General features: G+C 49.6%; 7 protein-coding genes across 7 annotated transcripts; 4 read left to right on the top strand and 3 right to left on the bottom strand.

Annotated features, from left to right (window-relative positions):
• Positions 1 to 760: 760 nt before the first annotated feature.
• Positions 761 to 1,860, bottom strand: LTR84_006341 (uncharacterized protein; the record flags this gene model as incomplete). Its single annotated transcript, XM_064849902.1, has 2 exons — positions 761 to 1,444; positions 1,513 to 1,860. The coding sequence occupies 2 exons, from the start codon at positions 1,858 to 1,860 to the stop codon at positions 761 to 763; spliced, it is 1,032 nt and encodes a 343-aa protein (XP_064703203.1).
• Positions 1,861 to 2,474: 614 nt separating this feature from the next.
• On the top strand, positions 2,475 to 3,809 carry LTR84_006340 (uncharacterized protein; the record flags this gene model as incomplete). The annotated part of the gene is made up of 3 exons (XM_064849901.1): positions 2,475 to 2,699; positions 2,755 to 3,392; positions 3,476 to 3,809. 3 exons carry the CDS (start codon positions 2,475 to 2,477, stop codon positions 3,807 to 3,809), a joined length of 1,197 nt encoding a protein of 398 aa, XP_064703202.1.
• A 2,855-nt stretch (positions 3,810 to 6,664) lies between these two features.
• LTR84_006339 (uncharacterized protein) lies at positions 6,665 to 9,065 on the top strand (the record flags this gene model as incomplete). Its single annotated transcript, XM_064849900.1, has 6 exons — positions 6,665 to 6,793; positions 6,903 to 7,291; positions 7,347 to 7,622; positions 7,675 to 8,139; positions 8,203 to 8,662; positions 8,715 to 9,065. 6 exons carry the CDS (start codon positions 6,665 to 6,667, stop codon positions 9,063 to 9,065), a joined length of 2,070 nt encoding a protein of 689 aa, XP_064703201.1.
• A 717-nt stretch (positions 9,066 to 9,782) lies between these two features.
• Positions 9,783 to 11,354, top strand: LTR84_006338 (uncharacterized protein; the record flags this gene model as incomplete). Its single annotated transcript, XM_064849899.1, has 1 exon — positions 9,783 to 11,354. The coding sequence occupies one exon, from the start codon at positions 9,783 to 9,785 to the stop codon at positions 11,352 to 11,354; it is 1,572 nt and encodes a 523-aa protein (XP_064703200.1).
• Positions 11,355 to 11,579: 225 nt separating this feature from the next.
• On the bottom strand, positions 11,580 to 12,416 carry LTR84_006337 (uncharacterized protein; the record flags this gene model as incomplete). Its single annotated transcript, XM_064849898.1, has 3 exons — positions 11,580 to 11,923; positions 11,991 to 12,265; positions 12,388 to 12,416. The coding sequence occupies 3 exons, from the start codon at positions 12,414 to 12,416 to the stop codon at positions 11,580 to 11,582; spliced, it is 648 nt and encodes a 215-aa protein (XP_064703199.1).
• A 764-nt stretch (positions 12,417 to 13,180) lies between these two features.
• LTR84_006336 (uncharacterized protein) lies at positions 13,181 to 14,639 on the top strand (the record flags this gene model as incomplete). The annotated part of the gene is made up of 3 exons (XM_064849897.1): positions 13,181 to 13,565; positions 13,619 to 13,798; positions 13,876 to 14,639. 3 exons carry the CDS (start codon positions 13,181 to 13,183, stop codon positions 14,637 to 14,639), a joined length of 1,329 nt encoding a protein of 442 aa, XP_064703198.1.
• Positions 14,640 to 15,576: 937 nt separating this feature from the next.
• LTR84_006335 (uncharacterized protein) lies at positions 15,577 to 16,119 on the bottom strand (the record flags this gene model as incomplete). Its single annotated transcript, XM_064849896.1, has 1 exon — positions 15,577 to 16,119. One exon carries the CDS (start codon positions 16,117 to 16,119, stop codon positions 15,577 to 15,579), a length of 543 nt encoding a protein of 180 aa, XP_064703197.1.
• Positions 16,120 to 18,742: the final 2,623 nt, after the last annotated feature.

Genomic DNA, 18,742 nt, shown 5'->3' with positions numbered 1-18,742 from the left:
TTGTAGACCTGGCTTGCTTTCTGATTATGCATTAACAGTTTGGCAAGAAATCATCTTCAAACCTCACGATTCTCCTTGAGACCCTCAACAGTGATACTTTGTAAAGCCCTATGTTTTACACTATCACCCGCGTCGATAAATTTTGCTCTCTAGTCACAAAGACAAGAGCCTGTCACGTTGCTCCGCGGATCAGGTTTACATTGGCTCCACTACTAACGGTGAGTTAATCGCGAGGTGAGATGTGCTAGCCGTGAACTTGGCTAATTCTGCAATGTACGCATTTATTGCGGCAATACTTCCCAAATGTGTGCTCTCGTACGAATCGAAGCCGTGAACGTCTCTGTGAGGAAGCTTTGCAAAGCCATCCTAAATGTTTGTAGTTTGTGGATCACCACTCGTTCATGGTAAGATTTTATGTTTGCACAATTTCGATATCTGAAGGTCAAAAAGTGCAATATCTAATTTCGACACACGATGGAACGAGCACCAGCTGTTCTTTGGCAGAAGCTCCTGGTTCATTGTCTTGCTAAAATGTTCAATTCAATTGCATTGACATGATATCGATCTACTTAGTATTCAGGGTCGTCTTTCGACCCATTACACAAATGAAACCGCTTCTTTTTGACAACTTGTCACGAGGACGCTTAAGAGAACTGGAAATGTGCCTTTCTGTTCTCGATGCTCACTGAATCCCAGACTATAAGTACTACACCTATCTGAACTTCAATACACCGCCGTCTCGAATCAGGCAAGATGGAGATCACCAAGATGCACACGCCGTTGAGCCTAAGCTTTCTAGCCAATCTGTGATTATGCGTCCCAATCCGGGCCCGTCCTCCTGTCCGACCCAATGTCCGCACGGCATTGTGACCATTTTCCCTTTCAATAACAGAGAGTTTGATGCTTCAGCAATCTCGATGGGCACCGCAGGGTCGTTCTCGGCGAGAATGGTCAAGAACGGAATCTGGATTCGTGGGTCGGCGAGGAATTGTTTTTCGTCATCGAAGTTCAAAAGGAAGGCCCGATACCAGTTCATTGGGGCCTCCCAGCCGCCACGCAGATAGTTCTGTTGGTAGCGAGTGTAGGTATCTTCGTCCCACAGAATTGGGCGAACTCGCCAATGCTCGTGTGCTAGAGCATCGTCTGCGGAAACACGTGCCTCGATCTCAGACATTGGTATGATCAACTCAGAGCCAGTTCGAATGGTCGCATTCCAGAAGATCGGCATGCGAGTCCGAAGCAATTTATGTATCCTGTCGGAAGTGAAAAAATGCCAGTAGGAGAAATTTGGGAATATATCCGTGAATTCTTTCAAGGTGAGTGGCTGTGGCATTGGGGGAATATACGTCCCCGTTATGCTAACACAGGCAGCAAAAAGTGTAGCATGGTGTAAAACGAGGCGCGAGGCTAGCTGTGAGCCCCAGTCATGCCCAACGACAATAACCTATGATCGAAGAACCTCAGCATGGTTTCTTTTGTGAGCGACTTCTCTGAACCTGGAGAGTGACTAACCTTCTCTCCACCCACACCCGCGTGCTCTAGTAATTCGGCCATGTCATTGGACATGGGTTTCAATTTGTAGCACTCAACGTCGAGTGGTTTGCTTGTCTGTCCGAATCCCAGCAAATCAGGCACAACGCAGCGGATGCCACTCGCCAATAACTCAGGGATAACTGTTCTCCAGCCATACGAGAAGTCACCGTGACCATGTAAAAGCAGTAGGGTGTGGTTAAGTGGTCCAGCGGATGGTACGAAGTTATAGTAATTATAAAGAAAGCCTCTCGAGACGATGCACGTCCGCACTGAGCGATCAAAGTCGAGAGGCATGTCCTTATCTTTGAACTGCTCGCTCTGGTACATTATCAATGTGTCGAGGAGATATCTCGTCACCCTTGATAAAGCAGGAAGGACTGTTAACACTAAGATCACTATTGTGGAGACATCGGCACCAGAGAACTAGTATCGACATTTTTGTTCGTTTCCCTCGCACCAGGAATGGGAAGTGCACAATTCCCCACCCCCTGGTGCTCCCGGCACCCCGCAGATGCTCTCCCAGTCGGGTTCAGAATTTACCCCCACCCCCCCGACACTGAGAACAGAACCTGGGTCGGAAGAAGGATCATTGAAGCAATGGGAAAAGGCTTGGAAGGTTGAACCTTGGTAAATCATGGGAAGCAATCTGCATCCCGTTAATGGTTGAGAAACTCACTTCTTGCGATAGGCGATGTTTGGAGCAGTCCCGATACATACCCAGAGCGGCTTCGGCTTGATCTTTGCTCTCGTTTTCCTGTTATCTAGCATCTAACACTCCTCCTAGTAAGCGGCGATCCAGTGCAACAGTCAGCTATCCTTTGTTAGCAAATCCTCAACTAATACAAAGCAAATTAGTCCTGGCGACCCTGTATTTCACATAGTGTCCTCGTTATATCTTTCTGAGAGAAATGCCCAATAGCGAACCGATATCGTTTCATACAATGTCTCCCACGAAGGCCCGCGATCCGATTCCCGTGAAGGAGAGAAATAAAGCTTACTACCAGCTGAAGTTTACTCATGGCCTTCCACCAGGAACGGATAGCTTTGACCAATTTGAGAAAAATCCACGACATCCTCGTGCGCCAGCAACGCCAAAACGGGAGCTTCCTGCCTTGCCTCCCCTTTCCGAGCGTCACGGAAAATGGATTTCCAAATACCTCGATACAGTGCGGCCATTTCCAGACCTGTTGTTGTCTTTCACACGTTAATTGCCGGTTACAGCTCGATCCCGAAACCGAATACGACCAGATCATCCGAACGGCAATGTGGTTCTACGGAGGCGATTTCCAGACTGCTATAGGATACGCTTGTGTCTTTGTGTGGCTAGTGACGACCCCTGCAGGAGCTGCCGCAATACACGGCAGGAAAGTCACGGTTCGAGGCCATCAGAGATACTACGAAACACAGATGTTCAACCTGCATTGGGTCCACTGGGGCTCGGGATCCGCTGAGACACGAGAATACTGCGAGAAGATCAATAGGACACACGCTCAAGTCTGGAAATCCGTGCCAGGTGCTTTCGCCCACCCCTGGGAAGCTCAGGCTGCCATAATTCTTCTGTCCTGGTATGAGCAATTCATGAGACGGACTGTCGGTGCGAGCAACGATATGCATCCTCAGGTACAGATGGCTTGGCCAGCATGGGGTGAGCGCGTGACCGGCTGGTTCAAAGCCGAGCCTGGTGACGGATCCCTTTCCTTTGGTATCAACTACCCTCGCGATTTCAAAGAGGTCGAAGAATTCTGCGAATGGTATTGTAATTTCGACTTTGACGATCAGCGGAACGCAGAAGATATTCAGAAGACTCATGAGACGGCCGAGTCCTTTATACACCAGTTTTGTGAATTGTGGTTTCCAAGGTATGTTGCGTCGCAAGTCCTAGGCCATTTGTCTCTCTCACACCCACACATACACAAACTGTGATCGCTAATCACTGGAACAGACATCTTCAATTCCTCGGCCGAGGCATTATCTTAACCTTGTTGCCAAAGAATATTCGCAGAAAGGCAAGGCTGGAGGATCCACATTTCGTCTTGAAGATTTTTACAAAGTTTGCCTTTCGAGCTATATTTGAATTACAAGACTGGATGAGCGATCCAGTCCAGCCCCCGATCGCCAATTTCTATAAGGATATACAGGAATGGGATCTCAGCAAGATTGACGCTCGTGAGACAGGGTACCGCGATCAACAGGCTCACCGTCTTCAGCTTTTTGGACGGACTGTAGCGTTTTGCGTACTTGGTTTCCTGGTGTTGCTTTACTACATCAGGCGTTGACAAGATGGTTTGTGTACAGGTTTTATTCGCGTGAGCAAGCTGCGTAGCATTAGTCCAAGGATTGACTTTCAAGGCTGTCAAAGCCAGCTGTGGAAGAGATCAACTAGCTCTCTAACCTGCAGCCATCACTCTTAGAACTAACAACTACCTCTTTGCAGTGATCTCATCCCAAGATTTTATTTCGAAATCCCGTTTCAGATGTTCAGGAATATATCGGTTTACTATATATTCGAGCGCTCGCGGAAGCTCCGAATTGAAATGTGGAAGTGACTTGTAACAGCGGGGGCTATCAATGAACCTGCTTTTCTGGGCTGATCAAGCTCTTTGCTCTCCCGGTCGATTTCCATGAGTTCGAACTCTCAACTTATACATGCAAATTCTGTTCTGTCAACCATAATGATCGTTCGGTGTTTAAAACCTCGAGTCGTATTGCAACTCAAGGCGCTCCGTCTGAGGGCGACGCCACAGTTCAACAAAAGTGCCGCTCACAGCCAACGAAGGGGATTCAAAGGTTTGCAAGCAACATGTTCGCCGATAGGAGCTCCAATAGTTAGTATTGATCTGGGGAGAGTGTTGAATGGTGCATCGCAGTGAGTTGGAGGAGTGGGTAGCTTGTCCATTCACCGCGGTGACCAGGACCCAGAAATGGTCCATGCCAACCGCCACCAATTCTAGATGCTGACGTAGGTCAAGGCGCCTGACGACAGAACTGCGAAAAGAACGTAATCTTCAAGACAAAGATAAAGAAAGAATAAACAAAGGTAGGAAGAGTATGGAAGACGGGTCGGAGGCGGGTCAAGGATGGTAAGGGGGGATCTAAACGGTTGCTTACAAAAGCAGGACTACTCGGGTGAGTCCCACGTGAGCTAGGCGTGGCGTTTCTTAACAACGCTCAAGGCCCCATTTTTATGAACAAAACACATGACTTTACGTTGAGAAATGAAATCTAGCTGTCAAATTGGCCTGTACCCCACTCCGACATCATCAAAATCCCAGATCGCAGGTACAATGGGATTCCACTATCTTCTCCTTTATCGACAAGGAATTCGGACAGCCAAATGAAGTATTCAAATCGCAACAGGCAGGGTCAGTGGGACAGCCATGCTGCCTATGAGGTGGCGGCAAGGCTGAAGCATTGCGACGAAATGCTCATTTACATACGCTCGGGGTCGTTCTCCTGGAGCTTTACCTCACTTACTCGACTGCAAATGATACACAAGCTCAGATTGAGACATATGGCTCGGCAGACTACCGGGCGTTGCAATTGATCTCCTCGACGAATAAGCAGACAATATGGCCATGAGGGTTGAGTACATCCGGGCAACTCTCTTCTGTCTATTGCCACATGCAAATTCCTACAGTGGTAGTTTTAGCTTCGAGGATCAAGGTTTCCGAGAGACTTTCTACAACGCAGTGATTGTCAATCTCGAGCATAATCCCCGATCGCGTTTCGAGTTCACAGATCTTGAGATGTATTCCTGAGGATCCATCACGCCCTAACTAGTGATGAAATGGAACTCTATCTCATGAGCCAATCCTGACTTTGTACAGGTAATCGGGTATCGATTCGCCACTGGCTCAGTTAGCGGACACGGGTGATCTGATCCGTCAGAAGACTGACAAACGAGACATCATATGCAGGTACGACTCGAGCTACCGCCTATCAAATACCGATGTGGCAGATCTCAAATGTCAAATCCGTCTAGCGACCTTCTAGAAGGCATGTGTGCCAATGCTGGCAACCCACTGGCACGCATACGTCCAACTCTCGCGCCCATAGCATCGCTAATGCTAAGCGATCAGAAAGGACAGCTACCGATTCTGAGTCGGATACGCGTCTTAGATTGATATGCAAAGAGAATAGATCGCCACATTGTCGTGTGATCCTCTCGTGAGTGTCACTGGCACACGAAGGTGTTGGTGGTGTGGTCAGGAGCGGAAGCCTGATCCGGAATCGGGAGGACGGATCCCGAACTATTATGGTCGCTTTTATGTTGTGCGCACCATAACCCCGTCGCCATTCTTGCACAACCTCAATTGATGGATTATCAGACGGCATTGATACCATTCCATTGCACATTGCCTTTCAGGAACTTGGCGAGGCTTCGTCGATGCCAAACTTCCTTTTTGACTTTAGAAACACGCCAAGGTTCAGATCATTCTCATCTGGGAACCATGACTGTCAAAACTGACGACCGCTTGAAACCTGCATCATTCACGGCATGATTGATCATGCAGGAATCCCAGAACTTTCTCACTCAGCATTAGTACTTTGCGTGAGCGAAAGATACGCGTACACGTGATATGCAATGCCCCCGCTTAGTCCTTTCGGGAGAGCTACAGCAAGGGCATCAATGCAAGAATCAGGTGACGAGCGTCGATGTCGCGTCACTTCAGAACAGGCACTACGGCTCAGCTGCCTCGCTTCAAATGATGGATGGACCCGAGAAATCATGTCCAGGAACACCGGCAGGGTAGGATGTGTTGGCGCATCCGCACTGCCCAGTCTCGAATTCCTACGTCAGAAGTGGACTCGGATGAAATCACCGATTGTCCACCCCTGGAGACACTGGGTTCGAAAAGTTCAATCGTGCTTTATCCGTGGCTACGGTACCACTACCCAACTCTGCTTCAATGCTCCTCGTGATGTAAATCTGCATATTCACCCTACTCTGACTTCGCCACGTCCTTATCATGGCCAGAAGCGGCCGCACGATATCCAGATAATCCGTCTGTCAGGTATTGCTCAGCTGCCTTTGTTTTCCTTTTTCCTCACAGCCCGGTCCCGTCAACTATAAATACTCGAAGTGGTGCTCTAGAGCTGTTGTTCTTCCATGAACACATTTCATCTAATCATGGGTGACGCGAAAGCAAAACACAACACCGAAATCCACCGGGACTTCGTGTGTCAAACTCCCGAATACCACCGTAAAAGATCATTGAGCATCCAGCCTGATCGTACTGACATTGGAACTAGCTTGAGTGTAAGTCCTGAACTTATCAATAGTGCTCTCCAATGTGTTTCCCCAATTCGCTTTACTGCCGCAGGATGAATCAAGTACAATTTGGTTGACGTCGTATACCTCTTGTTAGGAACTATGGGCAGGCATTGCAATCCGAGAAGAGTCCGAAAGAGCCATCAAAGTGGGCATAGCAGTCCATGATGGCACTTACAGTGTGGACTTCGCAGTCCATCGAATCAGTTTAGAGGAGGAACCTGACAAAGAGGGAAATTGGATCGTGGATCACCTAATTCCTTCTCTGTCCGACTACAGAAAGGAGCATGTTTGCAAAATTCTCGGAGTTGGGGTTACAGCAGATCTTCATGAGAAAAGTCCCAACCTATGTTCACGATTGTGGGCTGAGCTCGACATTGTACCAATTGTCGTGAGCTCGAACGAAATACTACCCTCCCGAGCAGAAAAGAATCGCGTGCTGGAAGTGGATGAGCTTGCCGATTCTGCTGCACGAAAGTGTCTTGCGTAAGTCAAACTACGAAATATCAATTCCCAAGTCGAGATTGACAAAACGTGACAGACTTTTTGCACCGACAAAACAGCCTCGCCTTGCAATCAGTTATCGCAATGAAGTAGAAGTCGACTACGGAGGTTTGATCCAGCCCACTACAGTAGAGGACTACAGGCGATCCGTCCGAGAGCCGACTTGGAGAGCTGTTCAGAAGTTCATCAAGGATGCGGTCGAACGCAAGTTGAGAATTGTGTTCTTCAGTGCAACTCCACAAGGTGGCGGCGTTGCGTTGATGCGCCATGCATTGTTGAGATTCTTAACAATGCAAGGTGTGAACGTCGAATGGTTTGCATCACTACTTGCCTTTCAAGAGACACATATCAGCTAACAACATCAGGTTCGTCCCAAAACCTAGACCGGATGTCTTCCGTATCACCAAGACAAATCACAATATTCTCCAAGGTGTTGTGCCTCCAGACGTCCGAGCAACCGATGAACAGCTCGGCAGTATCAAGCAATGGATTGTTGAGAATGCCGAAAGGTACTGGCTTGGAGAGAATGGACCCCTAAGAGCACCAGCAGACGGGGGTGCCGACGTTATCATTATCGACGATCCTCAAATGCCTGAGTTGATACCATTCGCGAAGAGAGAGGCGCCAGATCGTCCAATTATCTTCAGGAGTCATATTGAGGTTCGCGACGATTTGGTCCTCGAAGACGGTAGTGCTGCTCAACATGTGTGGCGTAACATGTGGGCAACTATCCGCCAAGCAGATGTTTTCATCAGCCATCCTGTCAAATCATTCGTCCCAAGTGATGTACGCAGGGACACTCTCGGCTGGCTACCTGCTACCACCGATTGGTATGTGGAACTGGCGAATTCTCGCTGAATCTGCCTGATAATTCATCTGACTAAACCTCCCAGGCTCGATGGACTGAACAAGGATATGGAAGAATGGGATTTGCAGTACTATATCCATGTACTGAGACAAGCCTGTCAAGCTCAGGCACTCCCACAACTAGCCTACCCAAATCGTGGCTTCTTCACCCAGATTGCACGTTTCGACCCCTCTAAGGGCATCCCCGACTTGATTAAGAGTTATGCACGATTCAGAGAGCTCATGAAAGATGAGCCTCTCCGAAATGTCCAACAATTGGTCATTTGTGGTCACAGTTCGATCGACGATCCAGATGGCAGTCTAGTGTACGACCAAACCATGAACGAGATCGACGAGTTCCACTCTGACATCAAAGACGATATCGTGGTGGTTCGACTGGGGCCGAGCGATCAAATCCTCAACGCAATCCTCTCGTTATCTACAGTGGCTCTGCAATTGTCGACGAGGGAAGGATTCGAGGTGAAAGTCTCAGAAGCATTGCACAAGGTAGGCAAGCACAAACCTTTCCTCGAACATTTGCTGATCCTATCTTCTCCAGGGAAAACCTGTCATCGCTACTCTCGCAGGCGGAATTCCACTGCAAGTAGAACACGGCAAGAGTGGATTTCTGGTAAAAAGAGGTGACCACGAAGCCGTCGCACAACACCTCTATGACCTAGTCATCGACTACGATCTCTATGAACGGATGAGTGAATACGCCAAAACTCATGTGAGCGACGAAGTGCATACGGTCGGTAATGCCCTCAGTTGGCTTTATCTCGCCTGCTCACTCGCAGGGGGGAAGGCACTGAAGCCAAACGGGAGGTGGATCAATGATCTGGCGCGTGAGGCTGCGGGTGAACCATACACTGATGAAGAACCGCGTTTGCCTAGGCATCTGTCGACTTGATGGGTTTCGGAGTTGATGTTGCCCTATCTGTTTCACATGGGATACTGAAAGGGAGGTATTTTTGGGTATGGACCTGAATGGTTCGATTATTGGGATAAACGAATGGTGACTCACCAATATGCCATAATGGGACTGTGTAGGAGTTTCGGGATTTCGTTTATTTAGGCACATGGGAATCTTTAGAGAAAGACTGGTGCCTGGAAAGTCTTTACTATCAAGTAGACATGCCTTTAGTATAACTCGCCAGCTCGGGCTGTTCGGGCATTACAGAAAACCCGAAAACTTTGTGGGAAGGCCTTGGATCCCTGTTTGTACACCATACCTCGGACCACCTATTTCTCAGTTCTTTGTTGAATGGTTCTCGGGCGCGAGTTCATAAAGGCCCCGAAATCAATGATTGTTCGTCTGGAGAACTTTTGTGAGCTAATTCATTGTTGTACGCCATGGCTGTGTGACCTCAAACACGTTGGAGCGACGCTGTGACACCCTGGTGTCTGGGAGTAGGACTCTCACCATGCTACCTCTGAGATATATTTAATGAGAGCTGCGCTGCTCTGATAAATTGCCTTTGCCATAAGAAGTCAGCATAAAACAATTCGAGTACAAGTTCCTCACAGCCAAGCCAACACAATCAGCAACATCAAAGCCAAACAGGCCCAATTATTCAACAGCCATAAAATATCGCCAAAAACAACTTGTTCACCCGATACTCATACAATGTCAACCGAAACTGCGGACAAGATCTACGACGTCATAATTGCAGGTGCAGGCCCTATCGGACTATTCCTGGCATGCGAGCTCGGACTGGCAAATATATCAGTATTGATTCTTGAGCGCGACGAGGAAGCCAAGTCACCATGGAAAGCCGAACCACTGGGCCGACGAGGTCTCAACACGATCTCGGTGGAAGCCTTGTATCGACGAGGCCTACTGGACAAACTGTTCGACGATCCCGCGAAGCGAGCATGGCCAGCGCAAAAGCAAGGAGGGTTTCGATTTGGTGGACACTTTGCGGGCATGGCCGTCAATGCTAATCTGCTTGAGCTGGAGCGCTTCAAGTATGTCGTTGCGGGACCGGCGTTGTCACCTTGCCCAATGATCATGGAGCGTCTGGAAGGGGTCCTCGCTCAACATGCGGAAAGTCTGGGGGTTACTATCATTCGAGGTGGCGGTGTCAGTGGAATCACCTCGCAGGACGACAACGGAGTGACGGTTGAGACTGGATCTGGTCGGAAGTTTCGCGGCAAGTGGCTTGCTGGCTGCGATGGTGGACGTAGTTTAGTCCGCAAGGCTGCAGGATTCGATTTCGTCGGTACAGAAGCCAAATTCACTGGGTATGCAACACAATGCGAATTCGAGAATGCAGACAAGGTGAAGCAGGGGTTCAATTTCACTCCGAATGGGATGTACGTCCGAGCTTGGGCAGACGCCCTCCACATGATGGATTTCGACGGTGCGACTTTTGATCGCACGCAGGAGATAACTAAAGAGCATCTCCAAGACGTTGTGCGACGGGTTACAGGCGTTCCTGATGTTGTGGTCAAGAAGATTCATCTGGCTTCCACATTCACGGACCGATCCAAGCAAGTATCAACGTATCGAAAAGGCCGTGTTTTGCTCGCCGGTGACGCTGCACATATCCACTCACCTATCGGTGCACAGGGCCTGAATCTCGGAATCGGAGACGCTATGAACCTGGGCTGGAAGCTAGCTGCAACCATTAGACAGGAGGCCATATCTGGTCGCGCACAAACAAACCTGGCACTGCTTGATTCATACGAGATTGAGCGTCATCCCATCGGAGCTGCTGTGCTGGATTGGACTCGGGCACAAGTCTCGACAATGGAGCCAAACCCGTTTGGTGGGGCGATTCGAGAGCTCGTTCGAGATCTCATCGCGACCACCGACGGGACAAACCTCTTGATCGAGCGGCTTTGGGGGATCTCCCAACGATATGATCTCGCAAAGGGAGATGCAGACAGTCATGCGCTCCTTGGCCGCAGCATGCCGGATTTCGAGCTTTTGGATGGCTCAAGAATGGGCATTAAATTGGAGGAAGGCAGAGGCTTGTTGGTCGATTTCGAAGACGATTCCACCCTCAAGGATCTCATCGCCGGTGGTACCTTTGGAGCAAGAGTTGAATACCTTGCCGTTGATGTGCAAGATAGACTTGACCTCCGGGCTTTATTAGTGCGGCCGGATGGCGTTGTCGCGTGGGTGACCGAGAAGGGACAAACTCCGGAGATTGAGACGCTAAAGGCTGCACTGGATCTATGGTTTAGATGCTAGATGTCAACGCATTGGCAGTTCCCGAGGTCGTCAGTTGTACCATATTATGGAAATTCTTCTCCAAGTATAATCCGAATATAGAATCTCATTTTAAAAATCTGTGACAGTAACTAGTTAACGACTCAACCTGTAAACCGAAAAATGTTCGTTGCAGAAAGCTTAGATCAAACATGATTTGAAGCCGATATTTCATGTTGAAGTCATCCCCAGATCTGTGGAATTCTCTCATACTATTCTGTCCTTGATGGTCTGTGGCGTCGGGACAGTCGTCTTGAAAGACTCCCTCGCCTCAAGCCTATCACTATATTGCTTGAGATTGGGATAGTCCTGCTGCCACGGATGATCTTGAAAACGGACACGAAGATATCCAAGAACAGAGCCCGCTGCAATGTCAGCGAGAGTGAATTTGTCCTCAACAAGGAATTCACGGTCGGCAGCCCAAGCAGCAAGCTGGTTGAGGCCACCATCAACCTTTCGTCGTTGGCGCGAAGTCCATTCCTGACTGGGCGATGAGCGCTGCTTTTCGAAGAACATCAATACACATGCATCGCAGATGCCATCGGCGATGACTTTGAACGTGTCAGCCCCATTACTATTTTTGTGGTCAGTCAATAGTAGGAGGAGGCAGGTCCTTACCCTGGACTTTCTTGGCAAAGAGTTCGTTCTCTTTAGTTTCGGGCATGAGACCTAAATACTCAGGTGACGGATACTTATATTCGATCCAGTCCAGGATGAAATGTGACTCATAGACAGCATTGTCGAGATCTTCGGTGTCAAACAAGACTGGCAGCTTCTCCAGAGGGTTGTGTTGAGGAGTCTCTGTAGTGTTGTCCCAGGGTACTTCGGTCACTAGTTCAAAGGGAATCCCTTTCTCATGTAGCGCAATGCGTACCTTACGAGCGTAAGGTGAACTGGGACAAGATTAGCGAGTCGAACTGCACTAAGTAAGCTGCAGGCGACTTGATGCCGAGAATCGACGACAGTTGTCTGCAAGCGCCACAAGTTGAAGAGGCATTTGAATCTTGGGACTTACGGTGTGGCTGATATTAGCTTGAGAACCATGTTTGCGTAAGACACTGACGATAGCAATTGTTGCTCACACTGATCCTATCAATATACCGATGAAGAGATGTGAGCTTTTGCCATCGTCAAAACGCTGGGATCTATCAACCATGATCAGCCACTGACGAAGGTTGTTTGATTCCAGTGATGTCAGGGTCTCCTAGAAGCTCGTTGCAACTCTGGACTCGCTCCGTGAGTCCGGGAAGGTTTCAGTGGGAAGGCAAACGATCACCAAGGGTCTGGTCGCATCGATATGCTGTAGGAGGTATCAGGAAAGGGGTTCACTTTGAGATCAACTGCATCACCGTAGTAAGCTCAGTAGGATTTGTACTTACGCGCACAGCGCACAATCAGCAACAACTACTCCGCACCCCAAATTCAAGGAGTCCCCCCCAAGCCTAAACTTCCAAGCTTTAAGTACTAGCCTCGGCCGACCAAGCACCTCGGTTGACGACTCAACCTGCAAGCTGTTCCCAGGTCCATCGTACAGTACGATGGACTCCCCCCTCCACCGCTGGGTGGTCGCTACTGCTTACCCTGGCTATGCAAAACACCGAGGTAAGCGTCACAGTTAATGTTTTTATTCTACCTCGATGCCGACAATCGATCAAGCTGCCCTGAGCGGAGATCCACTAGATACTTCTTTTATTATCTCTTCGTGATTCATAGCGACACCATTTTCCCAGGTAATCGTCCCTCAAGCTCAGTTTCCAGTGTGAGACCTCTCCATTCGTTCTCCTCCTTCAAGTCTCCAAACACATACCATGTCTTCCTCCGCACAGATTCCCTTCTCAGAGCCACCATGGCTGGCGGGCATGCCATCACCTTACTACCAGGAAACACACAAAAAGTTCCAGAAAGCATGTCGGGCGTTCCTCGAAGAACACCTGATCCCCCATGCAATGGACTGGGAACGAGAGGAGACCGTACCCGACCATCTATTCGAAACCTTCAAGAAACACAACATGTTGATCCCCAATCTTCCTTCGCCGTTGCCTGTTCAGTGGTTGAAGAAAGTCGGTATCCATGATATCCTGGGTACCCCCGTTGAAGAGTGGGATTATTTCCACACTGCCATATACCTAGATGAGATGTCGAGGACTGGTCTCGGTGGCCCTGGTGGTTCGATGACGGCGGGGCATGCTTTTGGTGCGTTGCAATTCAATTTCAAGTAGTACGATAGGTGGGCTAATTGTTGACAGGTATCCCTCCCATCATCAAGTTTGGAAACGCCGCTCTTCACGAGAAATTCCTCCCAGACCTCCTTACAGGCAGAAAACGAGCCTGCATTGCTATTACCGAACCAAGCGCAGGCAGTGATGTTGCCAATATTGCGACGACTGCTAAAAAGACCGCAGATGGCAAACACTATATCATCAATGGTGAGTGACTACCCGCGAAGGAGTTCATCCTGTGACTACCTGCAAATAAGAACATTCATGACTAAGATAACGTTTAGGCCAAAAGAAATGGATCACAAACGGCTTCTGGTCCGACTACGGAGCCATGGCCGTACGAACTGGTGGACCGGGCGCAGCTGGTCTAAGTATGATCGTATGCCCGCTGAAGGGACATCCAGGCGTTGAAATGCGACGACTCAAAGTCGCCGGACAAGTCAGCGCCGGCACGACGTTCATCGACCTGGACGATGTGAAAGTACCCGTGGAAAACCTGATCGGTGAGGAAGGAATGGGCATGCGATACGTTATGACCAACTTCAACCACGAACGACTCACCATCTGCTGCAGCGTGACACGGCAATCACGCGTCGCCGTAGCCGCGGCATTCGAGTATGTGATGAAGCGCGAAGCCTTTGGGAAAGCCCTGATCGAGCAGCCCGTGGTGCGGCACCGACTGGCCAAGGCTGGAGCCGAGATGGAATCTCTGCAAACCTGGGTCGATTCATTTGTCTACTCGATGACCAAGCTCACCAAGGAGCAAGCCGACGTCAAACTCGGTGGCTTGACTGCCCTGGCTAAGGCCAAGGCCGGCATGGTGTTCAACGAATGCGCCCAGACTGCCGTCCTGCTGTTCGGTGGTAACGGATATACTCGTACCGGACAGGGTGAGATCGCGGAGCGTCTCTACAGAGAGGTTCCTGGTGCTCGTATCCCCGGCGGAAGTGAAGATGTCATGCTGGACCTGGCTATCAGGCAATTGGTCAAGCACTATCGCAATGCTACCAATGCTCTTCAGGCGCCCAGCGGAAGCAGCAAGCTATGAGCTGGAGAGAGCTGTGAGCATTTTATAATATTATATGTCTGGATAGTTAGAGTCTTCAATATCTATTCTCGATCCCAAGATAAATCTATCCACCTGTGAGTAGTTTGCTACCGCTCATAATTCCTCATTCTTGATATGTATGCTAACATCTTGACCTTTGGAAGTTCCAGTCTCCGTGCAGCGAACTGTGCCACCAAAAAAATTAATTCAGCGTCCTGAATGCTTAGACGCAGAGTAAGGAAGACATCAACTATGAGACACAATCTCCTAGCAATCTCACCGTCTGAAGATACAAGATACAACGCGAAATTCGGTCTCAAGCATGTTTGTACCTCGTCCAGACCCGATTTTTTGCGACGAACCAAGCACCCTAGAGGCAATCTTGAGCGAACTGGAAGCCTGGATCAACACTCGGATCCATTTTCATACACATTCAAGGTCCTTCCCTGAAAGACCATCGCTCGAATGTCAAGTCTCACATCTGGATCACGCCATGCCTCAAGGGTGTGCCACGATAGCAATAGTGGAATGGTTCAAGAAAGAAAGGAAGAACGAGTTAGACGATGATCAATCCAGATCATATGAAGGATTGGCAAAAAGAAAAGGGAACGTGCAAGTTTTGAAAAGTCCTCCCCATGAAATGACAGGGGGAATGAATAGTTGATAAATAATTAAGACGCTAACTCTAATGCTGCTGTTGGTTCTCATTAAAACAATGCAATGCACATTTGCTTTCATCTTCCGTCTCAGAGAGGTGAGCGGGGACCCGGTTCTTTTTTTTTTCGTATATCCTTCCTGGAAGCCCGCGACACCCGATTTGCCTCGTGGACATGCACCCGGTAACAAAACTCATCGCGACATGGGGTGGAGAGGAGCTGGAATCCCGAGACTCCAGCCCAATCCAATCCAGACGTAAAGCCTGGACTCAAGAGCCCATTTAAGAGCTTGGGGGTGGGGGAGGAAGAGTGACGGTGCCGCCGATATCAGTGACCCAGGCGGCGGAGTTGAACTCGCTGAAGAGGGTCTCGAGCTGGTAGCCGCCGGGGCCGACAATGGTTGGGTCCGGGCCAGATTGGGTGGCGTACAGGACGGAGATGCCGTTGGCGGGGATCAGCTCGAGGCCGACGGCGGCGGTCCAGCGGAAGACGATGACGCCGTCGGAGGTGATGGCGTCGATGGCGAGGATGTCGAGCCCGATGGGTGGTTGAGCGCCCTGGCCCGCGATGTAGGCCTGCGGGCTGGGGAAGGTCGGCGACCCGGCTGGCGCGCCGATCAGGAAGTTGATGCTGTCCGAGTAGTCGACGAAGCTGGGTGCCAGGAGGTTGGTGGCCACGTTGACGTCGAAGGCCGTCAGCGTCGACACGAAGTCGTTGACGATCTTGACTGCTGTGTCATATGGGATGCCCTTTCCTTGGCGGGGCTTTCCGGCGACGGCGAGGCCGATTATGCTGAGAGGAGCGAAGATGCTTGAGAAACGCATGGTTGCTTTTGTGGTTTGGTGTGGGGGTTGATTAGATGTTGGATATAAGTGGTGTAAGTAAAGTACTGATTAGATTTGGACAGTAAAGATTGTATAAATTGCTTGCAGACAACGAAAGGCTGTAAGAGATGATGAGCGATTGGAATGCTGGTTTGATGGAGAGAAGAAAATCTGGAGAATTCGAGCGGGATCATGGCATGCTTTAATAGATGCCTGAAATGATACGTTGATCACCCATGCACCCACTGCATGGCGACGAACGGACAAGCCGATTTGTGATCAATGAGAAGCCTTGCTCACTCACTTACCATGAGGCCGGAGAGGAGCTCACCATGCTCCTGATGCTGCGCCCTGGTCCGTAGCGCGGTCTTACCTTGGCTGTCATCGAGCTTGTATGGGCTATTGCATTGAAGCTAACGCGAGACACCCGATATAGGTCCGTAGGGCAGGGCGGAGCTTTGCTGGGTTGAGGGGATGCATCAAGGCCACAGCGCCACTGAGAAATAGACATCAGGTCGAGACAGGCCGATTTGATTCAGGAACAAGGCAATGAGACCCGTCTGATGTCAGATCTCGATTGGTGAGCAAACGAGGCCACAAAGCTGTGAGTGGAAAGAAAACCTTGGAAGGTGGTTGAAAGGAAAGATAGACAGCTAGCGACAACGGACTAGTGGTTAGTGTCAGTCAGACGCACTGGCAGGACAAAAAAGATACCTAAATACTTGACTAGTTAGTACTAGCTTCATTCTGACCAGCATAACGGTTGCTATACTTGGCTGAGATGTGCCTCGCTAGCGACACACTAGATGATATTTGGTCTAGCCTGCCGGCCTGAGCCTGCTTCGATGGAACTCAAAATGTGGAGGCTCAGCACCAGTGCCCTTTTATGTCCTTTTTTTGGAGATCCCAGATGCACGGTCGTCAGCAAGCCAGACGAGGCGGGCAGATGTCATCAGGTTAGTGAACGAGCCTCCCAGATGTTCTTTCTCCATCAAGATGGCGTCTTATGATGGGGAGTGGAGACCTCGTACGGGCACTCGATATGGAGTACGAGGTACAATGAGGCCCTACGAGTACGTCCATTGTCGAACATGACACGACAGACAGACGTCGCTCAAGCTCAGTCTGGGCAAATGATGCAAGATGGATTTGAATTGACACCACTGAGAATCTGATCTTCACCTTAGTCCTTTCTAGGCCGTGTCTGATATTCTCATCAGTGCAGCAAAACATTGGTGTAGTGTAGACGACTCCGAGCTCGTTTAGGCGCCTATATCAACCATGTCTAAGGTAACCGGAGGAAGATCCCAGAAGGATGGGCCGCCTCAAATTCGACTATGGAATTGTAAGGTACCGCTTCTCTACTGCGGTCTCTGAAGAGCCTGCCAGTGGTTAGCAAACACTCGTGAGATGTATGTGCACGAAATTACGTATGAGCCTTGCTCGTAGCACTCCGAGCAGTCGTCACCACTTGGCTTTTCACAGCCTGACGGTTCCCCATGGGCGCCTGTGGGTCACTATTCGGGGGGCGAGAGTAGAGCCTAGTGACGGCTCTAGTTAATTGACACACACTCGGACCAAGAGTTGACAACAAGCCTTTGCTAAGCTTGGAAGAGTCCCCGTGCACCAAAATCTATTCCCAACTGTCAATGAATAATCCATCAAAAAACTTGAAGGTGTGAGTTGGTCCGTAAGCGCTACGAGTATCCTCAGCCTGCCTGACCGCAAGCTGATTGACGCACGAGGGCGGCAGGTTGGGTTGATGTCCGCGATAGTCCGGCCTTGGCCGTATCCATGAGCCCTTCCTGTTTGTTCACCGTGCAAAGCTTTTTTTACCTTGCAGGTTTACGAATCATCCAGTTATTTTCTGACCGCCAGCGTGGTGCTCAGCTGAGGCTTTGCGAGCGGACGAATGAATCATGCAATCATGGGATTGTAAGGGCTTTGAGTCTACTTGCGAGCGGTTTGAAACAGAATACTAAGCATTGTCGATATCTGTAATGAGAGGTACTCGAGTTCCCTGCTGCTGCTGTGTAGCCCAGTCTGTGGCACTTCATAATGTGCTCCCAGAGGTACATGGTGGCTTCGTGCCATGCTCACTTTTGGCAGGTGGCAGCGGACAAGTGCAGTCTTGCCAGATACCTTGGAGCAGGCGAGTCAGGTATCAATGCTCAAGCGAACCCTCTGAGATGTGACTGGTATCCATTTCGCATATCCCTCATTCAAGTCCATCAAACCCAAGAAGACAGAAAAAAAAGCCACCTGCAACTCATGATGATCCAAAAGTCCGTCCGTGGCCTGCAACCTGAAAGAACCCTCACCTAGCTATGTATTTCCGTCCACTGGTGAGTTAGACTCGCTTCGTATTATTATTGTCATTAAAGCACTTCGGACTTAAGACGCTCAATTGGCATGCAGTGAGCATCGTGTCATTCATTATTCAAATAGTTTGGGTCCATTTCCATTTCCCCTCACAACCTCGTGTCATGGTATGTTCTTCTTATGTTGTTGTCTGCGTATCCGGCCCTCCCTCAGCCTGTTCACCGCTCAGCCTTGTTATTTGTACTGTTAAGTTCACTGTCAGACCTGGCTCCCTCGAAATCCTTTCGGACACTGCGCTGTA

Source organism: Exophiala bonariae (assembly GCF_035927105.1).
Source record: "Exophiala bonariae strain CCFEE 5792 chromosome Unknown scaffold_24, whole genome shotgun sequence".
Lineage (NCBI taxonomy): Eukaryota > Fungi > Ascomycota > Eurotiomycetes > Chaetothyriales > Herpotrichiellaceae > Exophiala > Exophiala bonariae.
Note: the sequence above shows the minus strand (reverse complement) of the source record. Positions and strands in the feature narration are given on the sequence as shown.